Below are 26,001 nucleotides of genomic sequence, written 5' to 3'. Positions count from 1 at the left end.
CACAGATGATATTTCCACACCGTAGTAGTGAGTGCAGATGATAGTTCCACACCCAGTTCTTCTCTTTCTAGGGATGAGCTTAATCGTTGGAAGCATTTTTCCATCAATAAAATGGATACTAGTTACACAAAGAAAGAGTGTGTGTACCCTCGGACTCTGACACTAGGTGCCAAATACTTTATGAGTGTCTCATGATAGTCCAAGTGTAGGTCATTCTGGAATTAGGAAGACCTATGCCTTAGTGAGAAGGAGATTCTATTGGCCTGGACTTCATAAGGACGTCCAAGAATATGTTTTGCATTATCAAAAATGTCAGGTCAATAAGGTTAAGCATCTTAGGATAGGTGGGATATTACAACCATTAGAGATCCCTAATGGTAAGTGGAAAAGCATCTCTATGGATTTTATTGTAGGTCTACCTACAACTAGCAAAGGTCATGATGCCATCTGGGTTATAGTGGATAGGTTGACCAAGATGTCTCGGTTTATTCCAACTAAAACTACAGTGAAAACACTAGAGTTAGCTAGGATTTTCATTGAGAATATATGTCAACTTTATGAGTTGCGAGCCAATATAGTCAGTGATAGAGACCAAAAGTTTAATAGTCACTTCTGGCGAGTAGTGTTCAAAAGTTTGGACACAATTCTCAATATGAGCACAGCTGACCACCCCCTAGAGTGATGGTCAGATATAACGGGTCAACCAAGTACTTGAAGATATGCTAAGAGCATATGTGAATAAGCGACAAACAAATTGGGAAGATTACTTACCAATTTTAGAATTTGCCTACAATAGTGTGAAGCATGTTGCTACACGCTTTAGTCCTTTCATGCTTATGTATGGGTTTCAACCCCGATCTCTAGTAGTTATGGGGTTAGCTACTAAAATAATTCAAAAGGTGAAAGATTTTCTGCAAGATCACCATGATATGCTGAAAATTGCTAAAGAAAATGTTAAACGGGCCCAAGATCGTTACACGCAGTATGCGGATGAAGACCGCAGTAGTGTGGTCACATTTAAAGAAGGTCATCAAGTATTTCTCAAAGTTCCCTCAAGTTTAAAAACTTTGAAGATGGGAAAAGTGTCAAAGTTGTCGCCTAGGTATTGTGAATCTTTCACAATACTTAAGCGTGTAGGTGAAGTTGCCTACAAGTTAGCTCTGCGCCAGAACATTCCAAGGTTCACCCAATTTTTCATGTTAGTCGTCCTACGAAAATGACTAGGCAAAGATGCCAATGTGGTGGATACACGTGTTCTTGTAGATTTAATTGAACCTCCGGTGTTACCACACGGGCTAGAGTGCATCTTGAATTTTCAAGAGAAGCGAACTTGTCATAGAATTAGACAACAGTGTCTAGTTAAGTGGAAGGACAGACCGAAAGAAGGTTCAACTTAGGAGGACGTTAGTACTCTCAAGACCCAATTTCTTACCTTTGTTTTTGAGGACAAAAACCCTTCCAAAAGGGAGAGTAGTGTCAAGACATCTGTAGGACTAGGCGGAGGTCAGGCAGTTCAAGGGAGTCTAGACATGTGTGGACGACCAGGGCTATTTTAGTCGGCTAGGATTTCTATATTCGACGGTTGAGTGTAGAGTGGCCCTATTCTCTTCTAGCAGTCTTCTTGGAGGTCTCATGGAAGCCTTTCAAACCCCCCACTCTCTCTCTCTCTCTCTCTATATATATATATATATATATCTATCTATCTCTCTCTCTCTCACTTTTTCTCTCTAACTCACTCTCTTTACCTTTCTCTAACTGTCTTTCTTTCTCTTTTTAACCCCCCCTCTCTTTCTCTTTCTCTAATACTCATTGTTTCTCTCTAACTTGCTCTCTTTACCTTTCTTTAACTCTCTATCTCTAACCCTCTAACCTTCCAACTTTCTCTCTCTTTACCTTTCTTTAACTCTCTATCTCTAACCCTCTAACCTTCCAACTTTCTCTCTCTCTCTTTACCTTTCTTTAACTCTCTATCTCTAACCCTCTAACCTTCCAACTTTCTCTCTCTCTCTCTCTCTCTCTCTAATCTAGCCCTCAAATAAGATATATATATATATATATATATATATATATTATATGGTATTATAGAAGAGTAGTAGTATAGTATAGAAGAAGAGATAGAAGAAGAGAAGAAAGGAGGAGCTACCACATGGGGCAACTACTAGGAGCTTCCAAATAAGACATAGAAGATGGCAAAAATGTTTTTTCTATTGAAGCTAATGGAAAAATCATTTCTTTATTTAGCTCTAAGAGAGGGGTGGCACTCTTTGACGCCCGGGGTCTAACGACAATCTTTGAAGCCGCGGTAGACCCTGACTTGAAAGACAAAAAGTGAGCTATTGATATCAACAATAAGATAAGATTTTAGCTAGAAATACTGGGGCTAAATAAAAAATTACTACTAGGTAGTTCCAAGAGATAACTAATAACATGCAAGGGGGGAAATCTCCAATTGATGATATGTTTACATCATTGCAAAGTGAGATTTGAGGTCTACAATGTTACATTAAAGACATGCTACAACCACATAGATTGGCATTGAATCTAAAATTACTAGTAGGCAGTGGCTCGTCACAAAAAGGCATCCCTCCAAACCATTACTTAGATTGGTGATACATTTGCACCAGTGTAAAAAGAGCTTTGAGGCCTACAACGTTACATAAAAGACAAGATTGTAGCCACAAGGATGGGACTTTATAAAAAATTACTAGCAGGTAGTTTTGTAAGATAGTTTGACATAAAGACATACATACCTTCCAAATCATTAATTTGATTAATGAAAGATGAGATTATAGCCACAAGGATTGGGGCTTTATATAAATTACTAACAAGTAGTCTTGCAAGATAGCTTGACATGAAAACATACATATCACTCTATGAAGTGAGCATTGTGATGTACAATTATACAATAAGAAGATAAGATTTCAACTATAGGACTATTTTGAGCCATCCTTGCATGTTTAAGTGGCACGAGAACAATGGATTAAAAAAAAATTAAAAGAAATAAAAGGGGGAGAAATGAAGCAAATACTAACCTATGGTGTTTCTAAAGTTTTTGTTATATGTATCTATAGTTTTTGCAAGTATGGTGCCTATGTGAAACCCATCAACCAGCATCACCTTAACTTGATGCTTGCACCTCGTCGCCCAATCGCACTCACAATAAGCCCATTCACAATCAACATTATAAACTTTTGTGTACCATTGGTTCCTTTTAGTGAGGCTATTGACTTTTACAGATCTATTCCAATCATGTAGAAACTTAACATGATGGTCTCTACAATGTCTTTAGCACATGCAAGAGTTTTTCCCAAAACACATTAAGAATATAAAAATCACTAGAGTGCTTTAGCTTGTAGCTCGAGTCAATACGTTCACTAGATCCGAAGATAAATGAACCAATGTCTTGGAAGGCATCTTGTTTTCTCTTTTCTTAGTACGCACCATACTCACAAGCTAGAAGGAATGGAGAGAAATGGAGGAATGAAGAGAAATGAAAGAAGTGCCTTTATTTATAAATGGAACTTACTATAAGTTATTAACACTTACTTTTAAAAAATATTACTAACTATCAAAAAGTTATCCATGACTTTAGTAAACACTTATTTTGAAAAAGTTATCCATGGTGACTTTAGCAAACACCTATTTCTTTAAAACATTGGATTGCTCCAATACTCTCATAAACATAAAATGTTATTTCATAATTACAATTCTATCGATATTTCCATTTGCTACCGACTCTCTCTTGGGTTGTCAACCATTCTGCAATGATGTTCTTTGGCCATGCTATTTTCATATCTTGATTTCCTCACTTCATATATTGCCCTGCGAACAGCTTCTGTATCATTGGATTTTGACTTTATTAATTTTTCCTCCTATCTTATCTCTATTCTCCTATACCACCATTGGAATAACTACCTCATAGGATTGGAATCATTGATTCCACCTCCATGTGCCGTTGCTTTTTGGAATCCACATATCGAGCTTGCCAATGAGATTTCTCCATGCCTTGTGTGGACCATATCGCCAAACTTCCTTGTTTAGCAAAGTATGGACCATGAGCCTCAAGTATGTGCTGCATTCAAAAACACAAGATCCACAATTAAACTCAAAATATTACATTCCCAATTTAATTGTAAAAATTAAATGGAGACCACTCTAGCCATATAGTGTGTAATGCAATTTGAAGTCCATGCCTCTGTCATTGAGTTATGAAAGTTTACAACGACCTCTTTAAATGCATTGGCATCATCAAAATTAAATGTCATCTTTTGAAAAAGTGGTGCCAGTTTATTAAGTGCAATCCACACATTTGCCTTTGCTATCCGCGTATGTCCCCCATTTCTCCGATCAGGGACAGCCATGTATAGTTTTTTCCATGCTTCATACTTCTTTGGTTGTTTTACAAGAAACTTACCATCTTCATCTCGTGATGGAGATAAGAATTTCCTAGCCTCCCCCCCCCAAACACGGTTTGCATGGTAAATTTCCACTCTTTCCTCCTGACTTTTTCTCATCCTTTTTTATTTCTACTTGGTCCCGGTGCAATCCAACATCAGACAAGACTTGTTCTACCTTCTTGCATGTTGCATCAGCAAAACTGAAGCAGGCTGCATCTTGCAAAACACATGTACTCAAACACCAACTTCTCTATTATCCTTACTATGCAATGCAAGGTGCAAAAGTGGACCCTTATTAAGGGTATTTCTAAAATAGGATCCCACTTAAGATCTAATGGCACCAACATTACATTCCTTTGAACACACTGGTCACGTGTTGGAGCACCACATTGCCCTGTCCTTGCAATCCATTGTTTCTTCCCATCGTTGCCTTTCTTTCTGGATTGCATGCAATATAAGCAAGAGAACTCAGCTATGCTGAATTTGAAACACCAAACATACATTTCAATGTTTTTAAATCGCCAACAAGATGCCATTCTACCTTGTATTCATCACCAAATCCATCGACATGCAAAACTTCACCATTGTTTTACCGTCATACAATATCTGGTATCTCTGTTAAGTTGAAAAAAAGTCTTAAGTGCTTCATGGTCCTCCTTTGGTACCTCAAATGCAGCAAGCCACCATATTTCATTCTCCAATTGCACACTAAAATATTTTGGATATTTTAAATTGATGCTAGGATTCAATGCCCTATTCATTAGTGTCAAGCTAACACGTTCAAGATTTTGGCCCTTAACGACTTCACTCTCATCAAGCTTCAAAACAAATTGAAGCTTACCTCTGCACTCTTCGATAGACATATTGTAGAACTTTACCATTGATGCTTGTAGCTTGCATACATTCAATACAAAGTTATTGTCTACATGTAATTTGAAGGGCACTTCCTTTGATCCAAACTTGAGCATCTGTGTATGTTCCAAATGCATTGGCTCACCAATTATGTCTAAGACTTTTGCATTAAGAACTTTTCGTGCCTGCTTTACAGTGGAACGGTTTAGGGATGGGCACCACTCGTCTCTTGTTAAGAACAGTCTTAAACCCTGCATCCAATTTCTTATAAATCATAGGATAGGACTCGGAGCTAATCTCTACCTTGTCACATCATATGCCTTAGGCATCTATAACTGTGAAAGTATTGCTTACCTCCTTCAAGCGTGCTCTTGCAACATCATCACACCAATGGTTTTGAATTTGGGGTTTTCCAATTTATACTTTACCATACCTTTGCATAAGACCTTTGAAATTGCATCATCAACCTCTTCACTTGAGTTGGAAAACATATTCTTCATGTTTGCACATTGTGCATAGACCCACTGATTATATTGCCCACTCCCTCTGATCAACTCATAAAGTGGTTTGAGAAACCTCACACACTCACATGCTTGTTTGGTTTTCATTGAAGGTCCAGCAAAACAACAGTCTTTGAAAGCATTGTTGCCATCTTTTTGTTATCCTTCTCGAAACCCTACATTTTGCAATGTAGTTCTGCATTGTCTACCTTGACAACGTGCACCACATTTTCCATAACATGCATCGCATCTTACAGACTCTAATTCTCTCCTTTTCACTTAGTGATTTTGTGAGCTCTTTAATCCTTGCATCCATGCCCGTCAGTCATGGTGCGCTGAACTGATGTGTAAACACTATGAGGAAGCATTGTTAGCCTCCTCATGTATCCCAACAACCATGCATTACCTTCACACACATACTTAATGAAAGATGTAAGCCCACTAAATTATGGAGGTGTTTAGGTAATTGAATCGGGTGGATAAATACACCCCTCAACCCAAAGATCGACAATATAACTATTAACAAAAAAGTAGCTTTTATACATTTGTACAACTCAAAAATCTAACCAGAAATAACATTATTGAACACAACTGTAACTAGATATACTTCAATATAAAATAGAACTAAATCATAACTTGTAATCAAAATAACACACTTGTTTTACCTAAATAACACAAAAATAACACACTTGTTTTACCTAAATAACATAGAAATAACATCATAAATGAGAAATAACATTATTGAACATAACATATAGACTTCAATATATCCTAAAACTAAATCATAACTATTGATATTTCACACACTTGTTTCACTCAGAAAATCACTAATAAACAATCTAAATAAAACAAAAATAGCATCCTTAAACTCAACTATTATCTTCTATTATACAATAACTAAATCACATTTAGAACAATAAGATGGTCAAAATAGAAAAGAAAACAAAATAACTCAGACAATATTAAACCATAACAAAACAACATAATAGATAACAAGATGGACATACCTCCATTGCTTTCTTGTTCTTTGATTCTTTTACTCTCTTATTTCCAAAACTAAATCAATACTATTAATCAACAATTATATTTCACACACTTGTTGCACTCAGAAAATCAATAATAAACAATCCAAATAGCACAAAATTAACTCAGAAAACTCAACTATTATCTTCTATTTCACACATGACTAAATCATATTTAGAATAATACAATGGTCAAAATAGAAAAGAAAACATAATAACTTAGACAAAATTAAACCATAACAAAACAACAAAATAGATAACAAGATGGACATACCTCCATTGCTCTCTTGTTCTTTGATTCTTTTGTAAAGATTAATGAAAAAAAAGATGATTGAAGGGGAAGATGAATATATGGTTCCAACTAAATGGCACCAAATAATCAACCTACCCTTCAATTTCTCTGTTTTACAGAAGAGAAGGAACCCCATGATTGGGAAGATCTAAAGTCATTAATGTAGTTTAAGAGGGAAAGAAAGCTCTTGAGCATAGCTACTAAAGAAAACAAACATAGATTTGAATTTTCTCTGTACAAAGGAGGAAAAGTGAAAAACCTAAAGTAATATCTCATCAAAGTAAACTAAAATTGCCCTAAATTGAAAACCCTACTTTTCTTATTCTAAAAAATCTAGAGAAGTCTCTAAATGAAGAAAAAAATCATAAACCCCTGTATACTTAATGAAAAATGATGAAAATTAACAGTCTTACTCTTAGAGCATAGAGGTAGGCATGGGTTAAAAAATTTTCAAAAATGTGATGTCTACATCAAGTTATTCCGTTTTTTAACTTCTCCCATTTTAAAATACGTAAATGCAATCTATTTGGAAGGCTTTAGAAGTTGAAAAGTCAAGTGGGCATTTAAGAGTGTCACATCTTAGATGCTTCACATTTTTAGATCAAATAGAATATTATTATTTCATATTTGAGAATTTTGAGGACAAGTGGTCCTATAATAAAATAATAGGTGAATCTATTTTAAAAACAATATAAAGAGATCTCCTTTATTCTACAAGAGCTAATATTATAACATTATTTTAGAATCTTTTTCTAGAGAGAGAGAAGTGAGTGAAACCCCTTAAAAGGGGAAAAATGGAGAGTCCATATTTCTCCTAATGTTGCCACCATAGATGTATTTCCCCCCAAAGGAACAAAGTATATTGAATCTGGAACCATTCCTACTACCTCAGTGTGCATAGTCAATGTGCAACTCATGGAAGAGGAAACAGAAGATGAGGCCTCAAGCACGATAGTGCCTGGGACGCAAGGTTGCAAACAACACTAAACACCTATGGTGGAAGTAAAAGAAGTATATCACTACGTAATGCCCTGCTGTTTGCAAAGTATATCGCTACGTAATGCCCTGCTGTTTGCAAAGTAAACCCATGGACACCCAATGGCTAAGATATCTCGAGGTCATGAAGGTGCATGACAAGTTCTCTAAGAAATGGGATGAGGAGTTGAGTAAGATCACCTTGGAAGGGAAATGAGAAGAAAAAACTACTCTTCAAGAGCCTGGTCCACCTAAACTTACTAAGAATGGAAGAAAGAAACGAAATAAGGCTCTGGCTTAAAGCCAAGCAAGAGGCAAGGGAGGCGATGGCTCAAAAAGAGGGTGATGATAACGACAAGCCAAACCTGTACCTAGTACCAAACCATTTCAAAACTTACACCATCGATGAGAAGAAACTAGTCCAACTGACGGCCAAAAGAGTGAAGGAGAATGGCCATTCCATGTCCTACGATGGACTAGCAGAAGTTAAAGAGGTAGACATTGTTGAGCCAGAGGAGGATCCCAAACTTGTCTACATTTCTAATGACTTGTCTGCTTACTGGTAAAGAAGAGGAGCTCATTACTCTCTTGAAAGAGTTCAAGGATTGTTTTTCTTGGAAGTATATTGAAATGAAGGTGGTTCAACACACTATTCCGATCATAGAGGGATCGAGACCATCCAAGCAGAAACCTCACCAAATGAATCCAGGTAGAAATCTTACCAATGAATCCTAAATACGCAGCTATTGTCAAGGAGGAATTCATAGTTGCGAATTTCATCTATGAGGATTGAGCACACAAATTGGCTATCACCAATGTGCCAAAAAAGAATGGGAAGCTCAGAGTGTGTTGATCTCAAAAAGGTCAATACATCTACTAGGAAAGACCACTACCCATTACCATATATGGAGCATGTATTAGAACGGGTAGCAGACAACAAAGCCTACAGCTTCTTAGATGGTTTTTTGGGAGACAACCAAGTGTCCATTACACCAAAGGACCAACAAAAATATGGCCTTTAACACAATGTGGGGGACCCACAAAGGACCCACGTTACATCATGACTGATACAATCGACTTCATGTAAAAGCATAATAGCAATGAAGAGTTAGAGAGACTAGGAGAGTTAAAGAGAGAGAGAGAGAGAGAGAGAGAGAGAGAGAGAGAGAGAGAGAGAGAGTGAAGTAAAGAGAGTTAGAGAAAGGTAAAGACATAGAGGGTTACAAAGTTAGAGTGTGTGTGTGTGTGTTAGAGAGAGTCAATTCAAGAGAAATAGAGAGAGTTTGAGAAAGTAAGAGAGATTTAGATAGTTAAAGAGAGAGAGAGAGAGAGAATTGGATAGAGTTAAAAAGAGTGAATTAGAGAGAGAGTTAGAGAGTGTGTTATAAAGAGAGAGAGTTAGAGAGTGTGTTATAAAGAGAGAGAGAGTTATAAAGAGAGAGTTAGAGAGTGTGTTATAAAGAGAGAGAGTGTATTAGAGAGAGAGAGAGAGAGAGAGAGAAAGATGTATTAAGAGTCTACTAAAGACCCAATGGGCCCATGAGACCAAAGTGTTACAATAATGTCCCTGGCATGTCTCATCATGGAATGGAAAATAAAATAGAAACAAAAACATAGCTATCTCACTAGGGTGATACAAAACTATCCATGGAAAATCATTATGGAATACCAATAACATAGAAACATGAGAGGAACATTAGCCCCCAGCAGATGGTATACCACTCTCCAAAACAACTGTGTTCAATGGCATTGATCTTCCTCCCAACTCTATGTGTAGTGAACAACGATCTTCCTCCCAACTCTATGTGCAATGAGAGGACGGTGATCCTCCTCCCTCTTACCAACATTATTGAGGCATCAGGCCAAGTATGGCCTCTCTCTCTCTCTCTCTCTCTCTCTCTCTCTCTCTCTCTCTCTCTGCTTCATTTCTCCTTCCCTCCATCCCTTTCGGCTCCCTCTCTATCTCCCTCAGGCTAATTATAATTAAGTAATTATCCATTAATATTAATTAATTAATAATAATATTTATTATTAAGATTAATTAGTATTGTTGTTAATATTAATTCATATTAGCATAATATATTATATTAATTTTGGTATAATAAATATCAATCTCAATTAAATAGTTAAACATACTAGATAATCAACACTTTGTTGCATTAAGCTTAATACATGCTTTGAAATATTTTACTTACTTGTTGAACTCCTTATTCTCCTTCTTTGATGTTTTGTCCTTTGATGTAACAGAGAATGAGGTATCTCTTCCCTCTTGGAAAGATGTGTGAAATTCTTAGGAAAGATTCAAGATTTCAAAATTTGGGAGAAAGATTCAAAATTTAAAAATTTGGGGGAAAATGCTAAAGTTAAATTTTTTGGGGGAAATATATAAGTATTGACTTGGACTCATTAAAGATTTGGACTCAGGTCTAAAACTCCCCTCAAAATATTTGGACTCAAGTGCAAATCTATAGATTTGGACTCAATGCCTAAGGATTTGAACTCAAGTCTAAAACTCCCCTCAATGCCTAAATATTTGGACTCAAGTGCAAATCTATAGATTTGGACTCAATGCCTAAGGATTTGAACTCAAGTCCAAAACTCTCCTCAATGCCTAGAGATTTGGACTCAAGTTCGAATCTCCTCCTCTCAAGGCTTAGAAATTTGGACTTAATTCCAAATATGCCCTCAATACTGAGAGATTCCAAATTTCCATCAATGCCTAGATCTAGTATTTGAAAATATCACTCAGTGTGTCAAATTTGAAAATATCACATCTGACGAAAATCTCTAGGCATTAAGAGGGAAGATTTGGAGTCTCAATTTGAGCGATATGGACTCAAGTCCAAATATCCCCTCCCCACATTGCCTAGAGATTTGAACTCAAGTCCCAATCTCCATCAATGCCTAGATATTTGGACTCAAGCCCCAATCTCCCCACAATGCCTAGAAATTTGAACTCAAGTTCAAATCTCCCCTAAAGACCTAGAGATTTTAACTCAAGTCTAAATCTCCCCTCTCAAGAATGAGTCCAAATCTCTCCTCAATATTGAGATCTTTAAAATATTTATCAATGCCTAGATCTAGCATTTAAACTATCACTTAAGTCAAATTTCAATGTCAAACCTTAATCACATTTCAGGGAAATCTCTAAGCATTAAGGGAATGTTTTGGAGTCCACATTTAAGGGATTTGGACTCAATTCCTATAGGTTTGGAATCAAGTGGAATTCACATTTAAGGGATTTGGACTCAATTACAAATATATAGATTCGAACCCAATGCCTAAAGATTTGGACTCAAGTCCAATCCATAGATTTAAACAACATGCCTAAAGATTTGGACTCAATTCTAGAATCCCCCTCAATGCCTAGAGATTTGGACTGAAGTCCAAACTATAGATTTGGACTCAATGTCTATAGATTTAGACTTAAGTCCAAAACTCCCCTTCATGCCTAGAGAATTGGACTCTCAAGTCCAAACCTCCCCACAATGCCTAGGGATTTAGACTCAAGTCCAAATCTACCCTTAAGGCCTAGAGATTTGGACTTGAGTCCAAATCTCCTCTCGAGGCTTAGAGATTTAGACTTGATTCCAAATCTCCCCTAAATATTGTGACATTATAAATGTCCATCAATTCCTAGATCCATTATTTTAAAATATCACTTAATGCAAATTTGAATTTTGAGGAAAATCTCTAGGCATTGAAAGGGAAGATCTGGAGTCCAAATTTGATGGTTTTAGACTTGATGCCTATAGATTTGGACTCAAGTCCAAACTTCCCTAAATGTCTGGAGATGTGGACAAGTCCAAATCTTCCCATAATGCCTAGAGATTTAGACTCAAGTCCAAATCTCACCAAATCACCCCTTGAGGCCTAAAGATTTAGACCTAAGCCCAAATCTCCCCTCAAGCCTTATAGATTTAGACTTGAGTCCAAATCTCCCCTCAATACTGAGAGATTCCAAATCTCCATCAATTCCTAGGTCTAGCATTTGAAAATTGTTGAAATAATACACCAAAATATCATACATGTGACATTAGGGATATGGGGATATCGTTCTATGATCCAAAGGCCTAAATTGGCACAAGGTTTTCAGGTATGACCACACCTATAGGGTAGCCATAGTTTGTGTGGCAAGGATCTTAGGTTGCACTCCATTCTAGGCAATGGGTGCTATATTTTTATGCAACTTTTGGATTAGGTGGATGTGATTATCTCTTAATCACTTTTTAATTACTTTTGTATCAAGCCTATGAATAGGTTGCCATCTAATTAATATGTGCTTAATCCTAAACATTCTTGATTAATCATGTGTACTTAATCTTAAACACTCTTCATCCACATTCATCATGCTTAATCCTCTTGATTAGGATGTTGCTTAATCCTCTTGATTAGGATGTTGCTTAAGCCACCATGAATCCCAACATGGTATATCAAGGCCATGTTTTCACTAATCTCCTCATTAAGCGATGCCCACTTTTTTCCCGCTCTTCAAAAACCAAGCTTCAATGATACCTGGAGATGTGGGGTCAAGTCTAAATCTCTCCTCAATACCTAGAGAGTTGGACTTAGGTCCAAATTGTTCCTAGAAAAAAAGTAGAATGCACTTAGTATAACATTTCTTGTAAGATATAAGTTTTAAATGAAGGTTTGTGCTTTATAAATTTCAATATATTAAACTATAGTTGCCAATATATTTGTTTCTATAGTGTTGTCTTTTCTCAAGTGAATTATTGCATTGTTATCTTATTATATAACTCAAGTGATCGTAAGTGTCAATCTATATCTATTTTAACATATTTCATGTATTAAAATATGTCATTGAGGGATATTTGGAATTAAGTCCAAATCTCTTCAAAATCTCTCTAGAATACCTAGAGATTTGGACTTAAGTGCAAATATCCCCCTTCATGGAAATATATAATTGAGAAAGGTTTGGAATTATGTCCAAATATCTTACATCAATTAAAAACTTAATGCTCCAAGTTAAATGATCTTATATGTTTACCATCGGTTTGAATCTTGAAAAAAATCAATACATATACGAACTGTTCTATCAACAACAGTTGAAGAGAAACTAGGTTCTTTTTTCACAAACCTAGGAACTATACCTAAGAGTTTTATATTGCAAATTCAAGAGTTCTATCAATATTAGTCAAAGAGAAACTAGGTTTGGAAGATATTGTGTGTTTTCCATTACTAGTCCACGAGGTCCCCCCTCCAGTTGTTATGAATCCATGCTTTTAGCACTTCAGCCGAAGGGCGAGGGCCATGGCATAGACCAATCAATGCTCTTGCTTGATATGTTTTTCACTTCCAGCATCTTCCATAGTGATGCCAAAGGGGCATGGCGAATTTCCACTTGGTGATAGTTTCCATATGCATGGAAGGTGATGCCAAAGGGGCATGGTAGATTTCCACTTGGTGATAGCTGAAGGGCGAGGGCCATAGCACAAACCAATCAATGTTCTTGCTTGATATGTTTTTCACTTCCAGCATCTTCCACAGTGATGCCAAAGGGGCATGGCAAATTTTCACTTGGTGATAATTTCCATATGCATGGAAGGTGATGCCAAAGGGGCATGGTAGATTTCCACTTGGTGATAGTTTCCATATGTATGGAAGATGCATACATATATTTCACTAAATAACTTATCGCCTAAAATGACCATAAAATTTGGTAATTCATAAGGTCTTCTTAATTAAGTATTTGAATCAAAATGTTTTGGCACATATCATATTTGCTAAAGGTTAGGCCCTTTTGTTGAGATAAATCTCATATCAGCAAACTCTCTACCTCACGTTGGAGCTCCCTTGCTTTTTCCAACTACATATAAATTGGGAGCTGTGCTAATTTTGTATTGCACTAATTCGAGCTTAACCTTGCTTTCCACGGTTAATCTATAACCCCCTCTCCTTGCTGCCTACACTTCTTTCTTCGTCTTTCATCATGCCCTTGGCTTCACTTCTGTTATCATGTGCTCTCCCATTGCTGCCTGCGCTTTTGCTGCAACACTTTTTTCTTTCTTTATCATGCCCTTGCCGTCACTTCTGTTATCAATTGCTCGGAGATGCCTTGTTGCTCCGCTCTCCTTCTCCACCTCCTATTTCCTCTCTAAACGTGTTTAGTTACAATTGATTAAAGCCTATCTTTCTTAACCTTAATCGATTCTTTTGATTAATGGAAGCACCTTCACACTAAGATTGTGTTCCCAGTTTTTTTCATACACTCGGAGTCTAAATCTAATCAGCTTTATGGACTATGCCACCTTTATGCCATATCGTGGGTATTTAATTTTTTGTTTTAGCACATATAAATACACGCACACAATATGAAAAAACAAGCCTTGAAATGTTGTTTTGCATGCCATTTGCTCCACACAAAAGTATATTCCTTTCAAATTGAAGAGAATTGCTCGAATATGAAATGGTGCTTTACGATCGCTACACTCTTTTCATACGAGCAGATGCACTTGTAATCTTGAGTTTTGTCTAGAGACAACTTCATTGTTAACATGTTATCATACCATGTTTTCAATATTCATTAATATGAGTAAATTCTAAATAAAGATAAATGAGTCATCAATAAGATTGTGATAATAAACTTAATGAGTTATCGATAAAATTGTGTTTTCTTAGATAGTGCTACCACTTTACAAAAATAGTCACTCAATGAGGCAAGAAAAGGCAAAAAAAAAAGGGCTCAAAGCTAAGAAGAAGATGTCTCTTGAACCATTTGATTCAACATGAGACCACGCAACCGAGATGCATGCACAATGAGAATATCAATACAAGTCATTACTCTATGCACTACATATATGCTCAATGTATGATGTCATTTCAATGTTGGAAAGAAAACGTCATTGCTCAATCCCAAGCACTTATGATAGGCCAAATCATCCGTATGCACTAGGCAATGTCACACTCCTTGAAGCTTGTAATGAATTGAATATATATTCACATACTATGTGTTTAAGTCAAGAGCTTACCTTGTCCTTGTTGAATCCAGTGTCGTTTGGCCTTGCCTTCGAGCCGTAACTGCAACTTCCTGCTGTTTGTGCATTAGCTCATTCGTCACATCCTCACTTTGTTGTCACATCGGAATGATCCTTTACTAATGGGATGAAGCTAGAGCTCTGTATGCGATAGATACAAGAAGAGATAACCTTCATGATGGTTCCCTCACAAAAAGCACGGGAAGAAGAAGTTGTTGCGCCTTGCCTTAGAGCTGCAATTGAAACTTTCTACTGTGGTTGCATTAGCTCGTCCATTGCATCCTCACTTTGTTATCACACTGGAATGATTCTTTGCTAATGGGATGGAGGTAGAGCTCTCTCTACCTAGATCGAGACAAGAAGAGATAGCCTTCATGATGGTTCTCTCACAAAAAGCAGGGGAAGAAGAAGAAGAAGCTAATACAAGAGAAAAACATATACACAAACCTATTTGGGATGCATCCATCAAGCAAGCAAGATTCAATAGCATACATACAACAGAGAAGACAGAGCTCACAAGTATCCTATGGCAAAGAAATTATTGTGTATTTACTAAGTGTCAAAAATGACACATATTTGAATGACTTAGCCTTGCCAAATCATATGTTGTTGGACCTTGCATTAGAGCCACAATTGCAAAGTTTTCCAATATAAATGAGCTAGCTCGTCGATCGCATCCTCACTCCGTCATCACACCGGAATGCTCCTTTACTAATGAGATGAAGGTAGAGCTCTCTATACCTAGATGGAGGTAAGAAGAGATAGTCTTTGCACGATAGTTCTCTCTCATAAAAATCAAGGGAAGAAGAAAAGGAAAACCTACAAACAAACCTATCTAGCATGCATCCATCAGGCAAGCAAGATTCAATAACATACATGCAAGCAAGAAGAGAGAAGAGAGAGGTCAAAAGTATTCTATTCCATTGTGTATTATTGAGTGTCAAAAATGACACATACAAGTAAATAGTTTCCACACTAGATCGACCAAACTTAAAATGATCCAACCTCATACACTAAGTCCTTATACTTTCCCTGTTTGACATTAAAGTTAAGGTAGGACTGTGTTATGTACTTAATACTAATCCTCAAGATTAGTGACCTAATCCAATAAGATTAAGAGAGCCCTAAGATTAAGAGAAAGCAAGCTAATACGGACAACTAAGATTATTATTATAAATCCATGTGTACTTATTATTTATAACAGGATGGTTATTTATAACAACAATGGACACTATATAAATGAAACATGGATTATTATTGTCATAACCTCACTATTGGTTAGAGTTCGACCAAGACTCCGACCATGTATGTGGCAAAGTATAGACCAGCGTGCCAAAGGTCTCTATGGGACAAACTGGCATTGATTGGACCTGCTCAAGGGTGGTTCAAAGCATAGAACCTATGGTTGGTAGCTTGCACCCCTCTTAGGGGGTTTGTACTAATCGCTTGTCTTTCATGTTTAGGAGATCCATGAGGTTGCAATAGGTCGCTTTATATATTTTAGCACTGTCTTACAAAAGACAAGTGCCCATTCAAGCGGGTAAAATAAGCGCTTGTTAGAATAGATAAGATGAATGCGGTAGATCGAACGAGTGTAACCATGTTAACCTACGAAGTGATCAACACTATGCAATAGTTGTTCTACTTGCTCACGAAAAATCACAATTAGCATGCATTGTCCCTTGCTTCTAGACTACACGCTTGGAGTACTAGATGGAAATTAGAGATTCCCACAATTGCTCATTGTATTAGATATCTCTTTGTAAGTGTGAATGGTGTGTGGTGTCGTTGACCAAAGATAGCCCATCAAAGAATGCATCGAGTTTTAATATCATAGAAGCACGAATTGCTTCTCATCTTCAATACTTAAAATAACCTCTCATATAGACATGGAAAAAAGCACGTAAACGCAAGGCCCTTTCTGTCTAGCACAACACATAAAAGAGGATAGGGGAGAGTTGATTTACTTTGAATTGATACATCACTTGCAATTTCAATTAATCTCATCACATCTACAACTACATTCTGATTGTTCGTAATCAATTCCTAATTAAGACCACATGTTCATCTCTTGAAATAAGTATCACACTGAGGGTGTGTAGTAGAATTGGGTGATTAAAAAGCAGACATTTGAGGGTGTGTATAGTGGAATTGGTAGGACCATGAATGGTCAAAGCAACACCTAATTCTTAAATTTGTACTTTCAAATTTTGCCCAAACCCCATATATATATATCATAAGGTAGGCATTATAAATGCAGACCGTCATGCGCTCCATACATGCATAGTACTTGGAAAAGAAGGCCTTTGGGAATCTATAGATGCCTTTTTCTTTTAGTATCAGAAGTGTTTTTTGTGACCACTAGTGGTAGCTTATCTACATGCATGAAGAGCCTCTGAATGTTGTATTTGGTCAAGATTTCTATGTCCTCGGCATCATTATAGTCCAGATAAATCCACAAGTCCCTAGAATTTACATGCTTCAAGCTAACGCGGCAGAATGGGCATGACATAGACTTAGCACACCTGTGTCACCAACTTACATGGTTAGAAATAGAAAACATAATTCCCACTTTCAACTTCAAGCTAAGGACGCATTTGAAACATGTGAAGTCTTTAAAAAAAAAATGCAGTACTAACAATACAATAGATTTGATAAAACAATCTGCATGCAAAAGTGTATTATAACTAATGCGGGGCCTCATGCATGTGAATATGCATGCGTGTGTGCCTCATGCATGCTTTTGCACGTGTGTGTGTGTGTGTGTGTGGGGGGGGGTGTTGTGGATTATCCATAGGCTGGGTGTGCACCTCATGCATGCATGTTGTGCATAAGCACTGCCTTTGCCTGTGTGCATGCGGCTATGAATATGCACATTCCGCATGCCCACACACTAAGTTGTCCCTAATGCAAAATGCACCATGAACTGTAGAAGTATATCATGCAAAGCTATACTGTCATAGCACTATGATGCATTGTATTGTAAGAATTGATCGGGTAGCTTAGTGCTAGTAGTAGTACAGTGATTAATTACATTAGCTCTGCATGAACTCAATTACCACTTACTGGTAGCAATTCTCAGCACATTACGCGTAATTCACAAAAACCAATCGGAAGTGATTGGTTGAGATATGGACAAGACTCTCTTTAGTGCAAAGATTATGGCAAAGAGCTTCTTACCAGTCTCTATAGCACTGGAGGCACATCGAATGGCTGCAGCCCGGCAACACAATTTTGGTCACCACCTCAAAACAGATGCCGCATTCCTGCTCCCTCTCCAAGTCAATTTGAGAATTGTGCCCACTTGTGGCATCGATGGGCCTTTTCTTATATCTATCCATGCAGCTGGCCTGCTGCTGCTGGGCTGCTGTCTCAGGAACACCTCCTTCCAAAACCAGCAATGAGGGGAGTATGTAAGCTGCAAAAGAGAACATGATGCAATCAGAAAGTGCCCACTGCTATGTATTTCCATCATCGTTACATGCCCCACTAACGACTACTATGTGTTCCCACCATCATAACATGCCCTACTAAAACTAGCTGATCCCAGACAGTAGAAAATACCAACCATAAAACTCCCTCAAGCTTGCTTTTCTCTCGCTGGCCGACATTGTGGTGTTCCCATCTTTCATGACCTGAAGCAATCACACATCATATAGGCTGCGCCCACTATAAGTTTCACCCTGTGTATAGAAGCTTCTAATCACACCTCAACTTTTGGTTAACCATTCCTGTACGGAATGGTGTGTGTAGGTAATATGTAGTCATGCGTATAGTGATTACCTTGTAGATGAGGATATGCAGTAGTCCAAGAAAGCCAGCCAATCTACAATCAGTCCAGCTGACAAAGAACAAGAGAAAATGTGCTGCAGGACCATAATTGAGCCTCATCTGCAAGCAGGCGCCTTCCTTGCCATTGGGGAAACTCAAAGCCCTGAAACCAAAGCATAGAGTTGAGGAACTTTAGAGCTTTCAACCCTGCATCTAGCCACTGCATCTTTAATATTCTGATTTCCTAGAAGTCAAAACACTGATTTATGTATTTATGTTTATTTGTATGATGTTGAGACTTGAAGTGAGCAATAGATCCTTCGAACTAGTTTTTGTTGCACACAAAGAACACCCTAATCTTTCTTTGTCCGATTTCTTTGTGCCAAAGAGAAAATTAAACTTGTATGGAAAGGAGAATTAAACCCTAATTTCTTTGTGCAAAAAAGATCCCCCAACTAAGGATAAACCCTAAAGCCAAGTTCTGCCCAACCTTTTTGCACACAAGAAGTTCTGTGCTAACAAAGACCTAAACCCTAAACCATTCTAGTACATAAACACATACACAAACGCTTCCGGGCAAACACATACATAACTCCCTTATCGTACAACACATACGCAAACCCTCCTGGGCAGGCACACACATAAACCCCACTGGCCAAAAATATACATAAACCCTCCTGGGCAAAAACATACATAAACCGGGAAAACACACGCATATACCCACACATTTCTGGGCTAACACATACACAAACTCTTCTGGGAAAACACATGCATCAGCTGTTCTAGGCCAACACATGCATCAGCCCTTTTAGGCACTATTGCAGACATACACCTGCAAAATCCAAAAACGTCTTGAAGTTAACAAAAACAGTGTGAAGGGGGGACCTAACAGTGTGTTTGCAAGTTGGATGTCTGCCTCAACCGATTTGAGCGACTCTTTGAAAGACTTGCCTTTCCATGTACCCAGCACTATCATCTCTCCGCTTTGCAAGGTGAAGCTTGCGCTGTAGCTATGCTTCAAAGAAGCGGAAAATTATCATCAGCATCACTGTGTTAGGGCTAGCTTTCCTTGTGCTGTTTATATGCCGGACCTCATGCGTTGTATCGCCAGCACAGAGTGCTCAAAACAAAAGACCATAGGGTTTTATGGGGCAATGTTATCGCCCTGCTTGCTTCTGGACTCCATGGCCTTCAGAGCTCGAGGGTTTCTGACCTGCAGGAATCCTAACTGTAGCGTTTTCTGCAATGGGTTTTTCTTGATGGGTTTTCAAGCCTCTTTTCAGCTCTTTCTATGTCTCCGAGCTTAAAGCTTTTTCTGTCCGAAACCCGAAACCCAACCGTAGAGCTTTTTTAATGCAAAATGTCGAGCTTGCCATGGCGACACTCAGGACTCACGTCACGTGTATATAGTGGTGTTTTGGAATGACAGCGTTTGGAGTCTTCTAAGTTTTAACAAGAGCATATAAAAACATAGCTGTTGTCATAAATTTCATAATACTACGATATATTTCAATGGATAAGCACTCGACAACATCAATGCTTTGTCCTCTTCGTCATCAACGTACGGGGAAAAAGTTCCAACTTCTCATTCCACACGTGACATCACATACGTGGCACTGTTCCAAAAAAAGGTATTTTCTCACAAAGTGGAAAACCTCTATCTAAAAATATGTAAAAATTGTGAAATTATTTATAAAGGAAAATCTCAAATCCAAATCAAAGGTAGCTTGAACCCCCAAAATATAGGAATTTTTTAAAGCTTCAAGTGTCAATTCTACACGTAGTTTTCAAATTTACTAGCAGCCCACATTGTATAATTGCTCCTTATTCACTCGAAAAGTGAACTTGCATTCAGTAATGCCCCAAAAATTGGGAATTATTTACCATCCTAAGCTGAAAGCTTAACACCACAACCTTAGCCCTAAAGTTAGTGAATTGCCCTCGCCTATGTCCAACATTGTTGTCATGTCACTAGCCCAGAGCCTCTCCCCCTCACCGCCTCCTCCTCTCATGTTGTGTGTCATCCTTTAGCACCCTCCTCTCAACGTGTCACCCTACTAACAAATAGATAGAACTGAGCCCATCACCACACTCCCACCCCCTTGATCACTACTCTCTCTCTCTCTCTCTCTCTCTCTCTCTCACACACACACACACACACACACACACACACACACACACACACACAGAGCACAAGATGAGAAATCTGTGTGAGTGGCGGAGGTCTACACATCAGGGTTGTCTACAAGTAACTCTTACCTCTGGCAAACCCAATGTGTAGACCTCCCCCAATCACACATCTCACTATGGCAGAGTTACTCGTGCAACCAACCCCGATGTGCAGACCTCTGCCACACACATATCTCTCATCTTGTGCACACACACACACAAAGGAGGGAAGCATGCTTCATCCATGTGAAAGAGACAAAGAGAGAGAGAGAGAGAGAGAGAGAGAGAGAGAGAGAGAGAGAGAGAGAGAGAGAGAGAGAAGTAAGTCTAGATAAGTACGAGTAATCTCATTTTTTCGACACACATTTGACATTAAGGTGCCTGAAAATCAATTAAGGACATTAAGGTGCTAAAAAGGCAACCAAGCCTTGTAAGTCATCTAATGCCCTAAAAACAACTTTTTGGGGGCTTATTATTTGCATAAGTTCAAACACTTCACTTTTTGGGGTTGTTTCACTTCATGTTTCTGAATAACAAGTGATGGGTTCATTACAAGCCTCAAAATGGAAGAAAGAAGCCATTTAGTAACTTTGTACTTGGCACTTAATCACTTCGTCAAAGCTACTTTAAAAAATTACAAAATAAAACACAAAACTCATGATTGGAGAAATGGAAATCAAAAGATCATATAGGAGCCTTTGAATCCTCTAATAAGTAGAGATAGTAAAAGTGTTGTTTGGCAATCTAAACATACTCTACCACCTCTGACACCACCCTGCACCCCCTAACACCCCCCCCCCTCTCTCTCTCTCTCTCTCTCTCTCTCTCTCTCTCTCACACACACACACACACACACACACACACACACACACATACACACACATATGTCATGGTAACTACTCACAACTAATATAGGGCCCTGTTGCTTAGGTGTGTTTTCGTTTTAAATATCAAAACATTCTCCATCAATACATCCCTTGAGCTCCATTTTCTTGTCCCAAGTGATACCAATTATCTCCCAAGTTATGCCAAGTTTCTTTCCCAATGGCAAATTCATTTCAAATTATGTCCGCAATGCCACGTATGGTAAGAGATATTTCCACATCTAGTGTTCAGTTTTGTTTTCACAATCCAACATTGTTAGCACTCTCTAACACCCAAAAATGGTCTATGTCCTATGCACTTATCACTTTGCCACATGGTTGCATAAGGAAGAAAAGAACTCAAATTTGGTACTTTTTATCACTCACATTAAAAACCCTTTCATCCATGGATGTAGCTTGGGGGGGGGGGGGGGGGTAAGGTAAGCTATACATTGTCTAAGCTATTGAAGTATTTATAATAAGGAATCTTAGTGTAGATTGAGAGGTTAGAATTTTAATAAATCAACATTGGGAACTTTACATCACATATATTAAGTGGCCTTCAATAGTAGAACACTTGGCTAAGTTGATGTGTCATCTATTGAGTTTGCACCAGCCACCACCTACATGGTAGTCACATATCATGTAACTTTTTCTTTTCATGATGTGTATTTTTCTTGACATGGACATGTAAACTTATCTCTACTTAGTGTTATATCGATTAATGAGTTGGAGGTTTAAAGGTGGATCACACATTGTTCAAGATAGGCAAAACCAATGTTGGACAAGTAAGATTGGTGTCTCGTGAAATGTTGGAGGTTTAAATGTGGATCACATTGTTTGAGATAGGCAAAGCCAATGTTGGACTAGTAAGATTGGTGTCTCGTGAAATGTCCTAGTTCAGGATTGAAAATCTTAAATATGGTCACAAGTGAAGTTGGTGAGGTCTACTTTTCACGATGAAGTTGTCAAATGTGTCACTGATAAATAAGCTCTCTCTCTCTCTCTCTCTCCCTTTCACACACACACACACACACGTGCGCGCACAAGCAGACTCACACTCACAAACTCATGCAGAACTTATACAAACCCTCTCAAACAAACCCACTATACACACAACTCACACAATGCCCCACACATAGTTGACACACATAAACTACCCCTAGAATAACAACAACACATTCTATGGGCTCACATGCATGTGCACATGACAAACACGGCCGATCTATGTGACCAACCCCTTATGATCGCAATCTCTAGACGAAAGCCATGTGAACCCAAACTACACCGAAACCGCTTCAAAGGAGACCGCTCATTACATTCAAAAAAACAAGAACCACCACCACCAACTGTAACGGTGCCACCTTCGCAAGCGCGACGGCGGCGGTGGTTACAGGCCGAGACCGAAGATGAACGGCATCACAACTTCCAAGAAACAAGAGCCTCGTGCAACCCAACGTAGTGAAAGATGTACCAGCGCAGGGTTAATGAGAGCAGGGCCTTCACAGGCTTCACAACGGCTTCCCGACAATAGCAGCGCAATTCAGCAGCAATGCCCCGCATGAATGACTGGGGTCACGGAGATACACCAGTACACAGTCAGTACCACCACATATCTTCTGAAAAGTGTTCTGATCTTCACGGTTGGCAATGGGCCGCCTGACGCATCACCACGATTGTGCCTTGATCTCGTGACATGAGCTCTCAGACACACCATATAGGTACTCCAGCTATGCTTTAAAACTCAATAATACCATAATCAATCCTATATTTTCCAACCGATGCGAGATTAATTCTTCTTACCCCCAATAGTTATACCTCTGCACCGTATTACCATGCGCCATCCTAATCCTCAAACCCTCGCAATGGCAATAATATGAGCTGTTTTACACAAACACATTTCCTCTTTGCAATCCACGTCCAAGGCGGCACCATAATAACACTATTATATATTCTGTAATCTGTTCTCATTAGAATTGTAACCAGGAGTTTGTAATTCACCAGCTTAAAGTTAAGCTGAGTTGCCCCTTTCCCAACCACTTCCTATACCTAGACACATTCAATTTAGATGATTGTGTTGTCCAAAGTGCTTGTGTACAGAGCGGATCCATCTTTTTGTGCACAAAAAAATCCACCTAGAAGTCCACAACCACCCTCACAACATGCATCAGTATATCCGTTCACCTTGAAATCTTGGAAGACTAGCAAGGATTCTAAGGCCCGTTACACATACCCTGCCCATGAATTATGGGCGGTGGATACCGCCACCACATCGGCATGGGCAGGCAGGGGTATGGCGATGTGTAATGGGCCTAAGGACTCCCACCACTTGCTTCCCTTTGGTCCATATAAGGCTCACAAAAACCAAGTGGCATAGGTGCATCATCCTCACTATCGAAAGCAATATCATCTCCCAAGGCAAATAATTGAGAGTAACTTCCCCCAACCATCTGATCATGATCACCAAAAGACATGTTATAGAGAACCTATATATCAAGTACATTCAAGCGGTATTTAAAAAACCCCTTATCTACGAATTTTGGATATTTCAAGTGATCCCTTTTTCTATACAAACCCTTCTACAAATATATTTCTAGAAAATTAACCCAAATATGTGAATTACAAAAATTATTTTGGTGAACTCACATAATACACTTACATATTTTTTAGAAAACCCCTCAAGGGATTACACGAACCCCAGTAATCATTACATGAAATTCACAATTTACAAACCCTTTATCACTTATATCAAACAAAGCATTAATCCTTAAATAGACATAAATTCTATGATTTCAAAATGAGATGAACCACACAACAGAGAAAGACCTTTGGCATTGTGTCACCCACGTTTCCTATGGCAAGTGTGTCCCTCTTTGGCATTAGCTCAAAATTCTCTCCTAGCTTTAATTATTCTAATAGTGCACCACCATAGGATAAAGGTTCACTATACACACATTTGCTTCATGCCAACATAAAAGTTCACTTCACCAATGTCTTGCTAATACAAATTTTGTTGCATTCTCCTCCTAAGGTATATATGATGCACTCTATGATGTCATTGTCATACAAAAACATTAATACTTCACTCTCAACACTAAAATCATTGGATGAGCTTTTTGTGCTCTCACAAGCATCCATTGTCTCCTTACACACATTATCAAGATCTTCTTCCTCCAATATCATCACCTTGAATGTGTCTCATTAGTTGATCAAATCATAAAAAATGGTGTTCCATGAACCCCTTGTTTTGTCATTTCAAGTGAAGAACCAATAATGGATATCAAATAGCATTAGTGGAGCTCAAATAATGGTAATTAAACTTAATAATGGTTATCTAATAGCAGTAAGCTTAAATAATGGTAACTTATTTACTTAAATTAGATTCATTAAGCATGAATGATTTCAATTAACATTCATGAAATGACATAAGTTGGCCCAAATTACATATTTGATGCCATTTAAGGCCACTTGACATCATTTGAGATTCAACAACCACGGCCCAATAGAGAGGCTTTTTTTCCATGGCTATTTACTTACTTAGCCAAATTTTCATGAAACCTCGGAGCAAACTTATGAGCTTCGATTTGAGCATCACTTGTACTAGCGCTTATATAAACATCTTATAAATATGTATTTTTGTTGGTGTGATCTCGATTGAAATAATGAAATTTGTACCGTGTACATAACTTTTTGTAAAAGAATCCATATTTGGTTCATAAAATACTTTCAATCATAACAATGGTCCACTATAAAAGGGTGACCCAAGCTCCTCGCTAATCATTGAATTAAATCTAATAAAATGGAGGAGGCTTGTAGTTCTTCCTCATTATCCGGATGGAGAACATATGTGCCAAAGTCAAACTTGGTTAGGGGACATGATCCCTTGCCCTTGTTCATGATGCAAGTACTCTATTTGGAGATTACACAAAATGATGTAGGTCCAAGTAAATTATGGGTGTTTGATAGGACATTATTAGAATGACTCAGATGTTGAAAATGTGGTGCCTAGATGCACAAGGAGTATGTATCAAGGGGGGTGTGTGAATGTGTGTGAACAGCCTCTAGTGGAGATGATTATTTGAGATATTGTGATGTTGAGGTGGCATGAATTGTGTCCACACCTTATTGTAAGCCTTGGCTATATTAAAGCCACTTTGAAATGAAT

The 26,001-nt window shown here is 38.1% G+C and overlaps 1 protein-coding gene across 4 annotated transcripts; it reads right to left on the bottom strand.

Moving 5' to 3' along the window:
• Positions 1 to 14,629: 14,629 nt before the first annotated feature.
• LOC147630188 (E3 ubiquitin-protein ligase AIRP2-like) lies at positions 14,630 to 20,223 on the bottom strand. 4 transcript variants are annotated; one of them, XM_086810938.1, is made up of 5 exons: positions 19,690 to 20,223; positions 18,817 to 18,967; positions 18,602 to 18,668; positions 18,214 to 18,451; positions 14,630 to 17,558 (listed from the first exon to the last, which is right to left on the bottom strand). In XM_086810938.1, exons 2-5 carry the CDS (start codon positions 18,922 to 18,924, stop codon positions 17,348 to 17,350), a joined length of 624 nt encoding a protein of 207 aa, XP_086667064.1. In that variant the 5' UTR covers positions 18,925 to 18,967; positions 19,690 to 20,223; the 3' UTR covers positions 14,630 to 17,347. The 4 variants fall into 4 exon arrangements, with proteins under 4 accessions (XP_086667064.1, XP_086667061.1, XP_086667062.1 ...); XM_086810935.1 differs by having other exon boundaries at positions 19,695 to 20,223; XM_086810936.1 differs by having other exon boundaries at positions 18,214 to 18,418; positions 19,695 to 20,223.
• Positions 20,224 to 26,001: the final 5,778 nt, after the last annotated feature.

The sequence above is a fragment of the Cibotium barometz genome, chromosome 17 (assembly GCF_041138505.1).
Source record: "Cibotium barometz isolate CiBa-2024 chromosome 17, ASM4113850v1, whole genome shotgun sequence".
NCBI classification, from domain to species: domain Eukaryota; kingdom Viridiplantae; phylum Streptophyta; class Polypodiopsida; order Cyatheales; family Cibotiaceae; genus Cibotium; species Cibotium barometz.
This window is presented reverse-complemented; position numbering and strand designations above follow the sequence as displayed.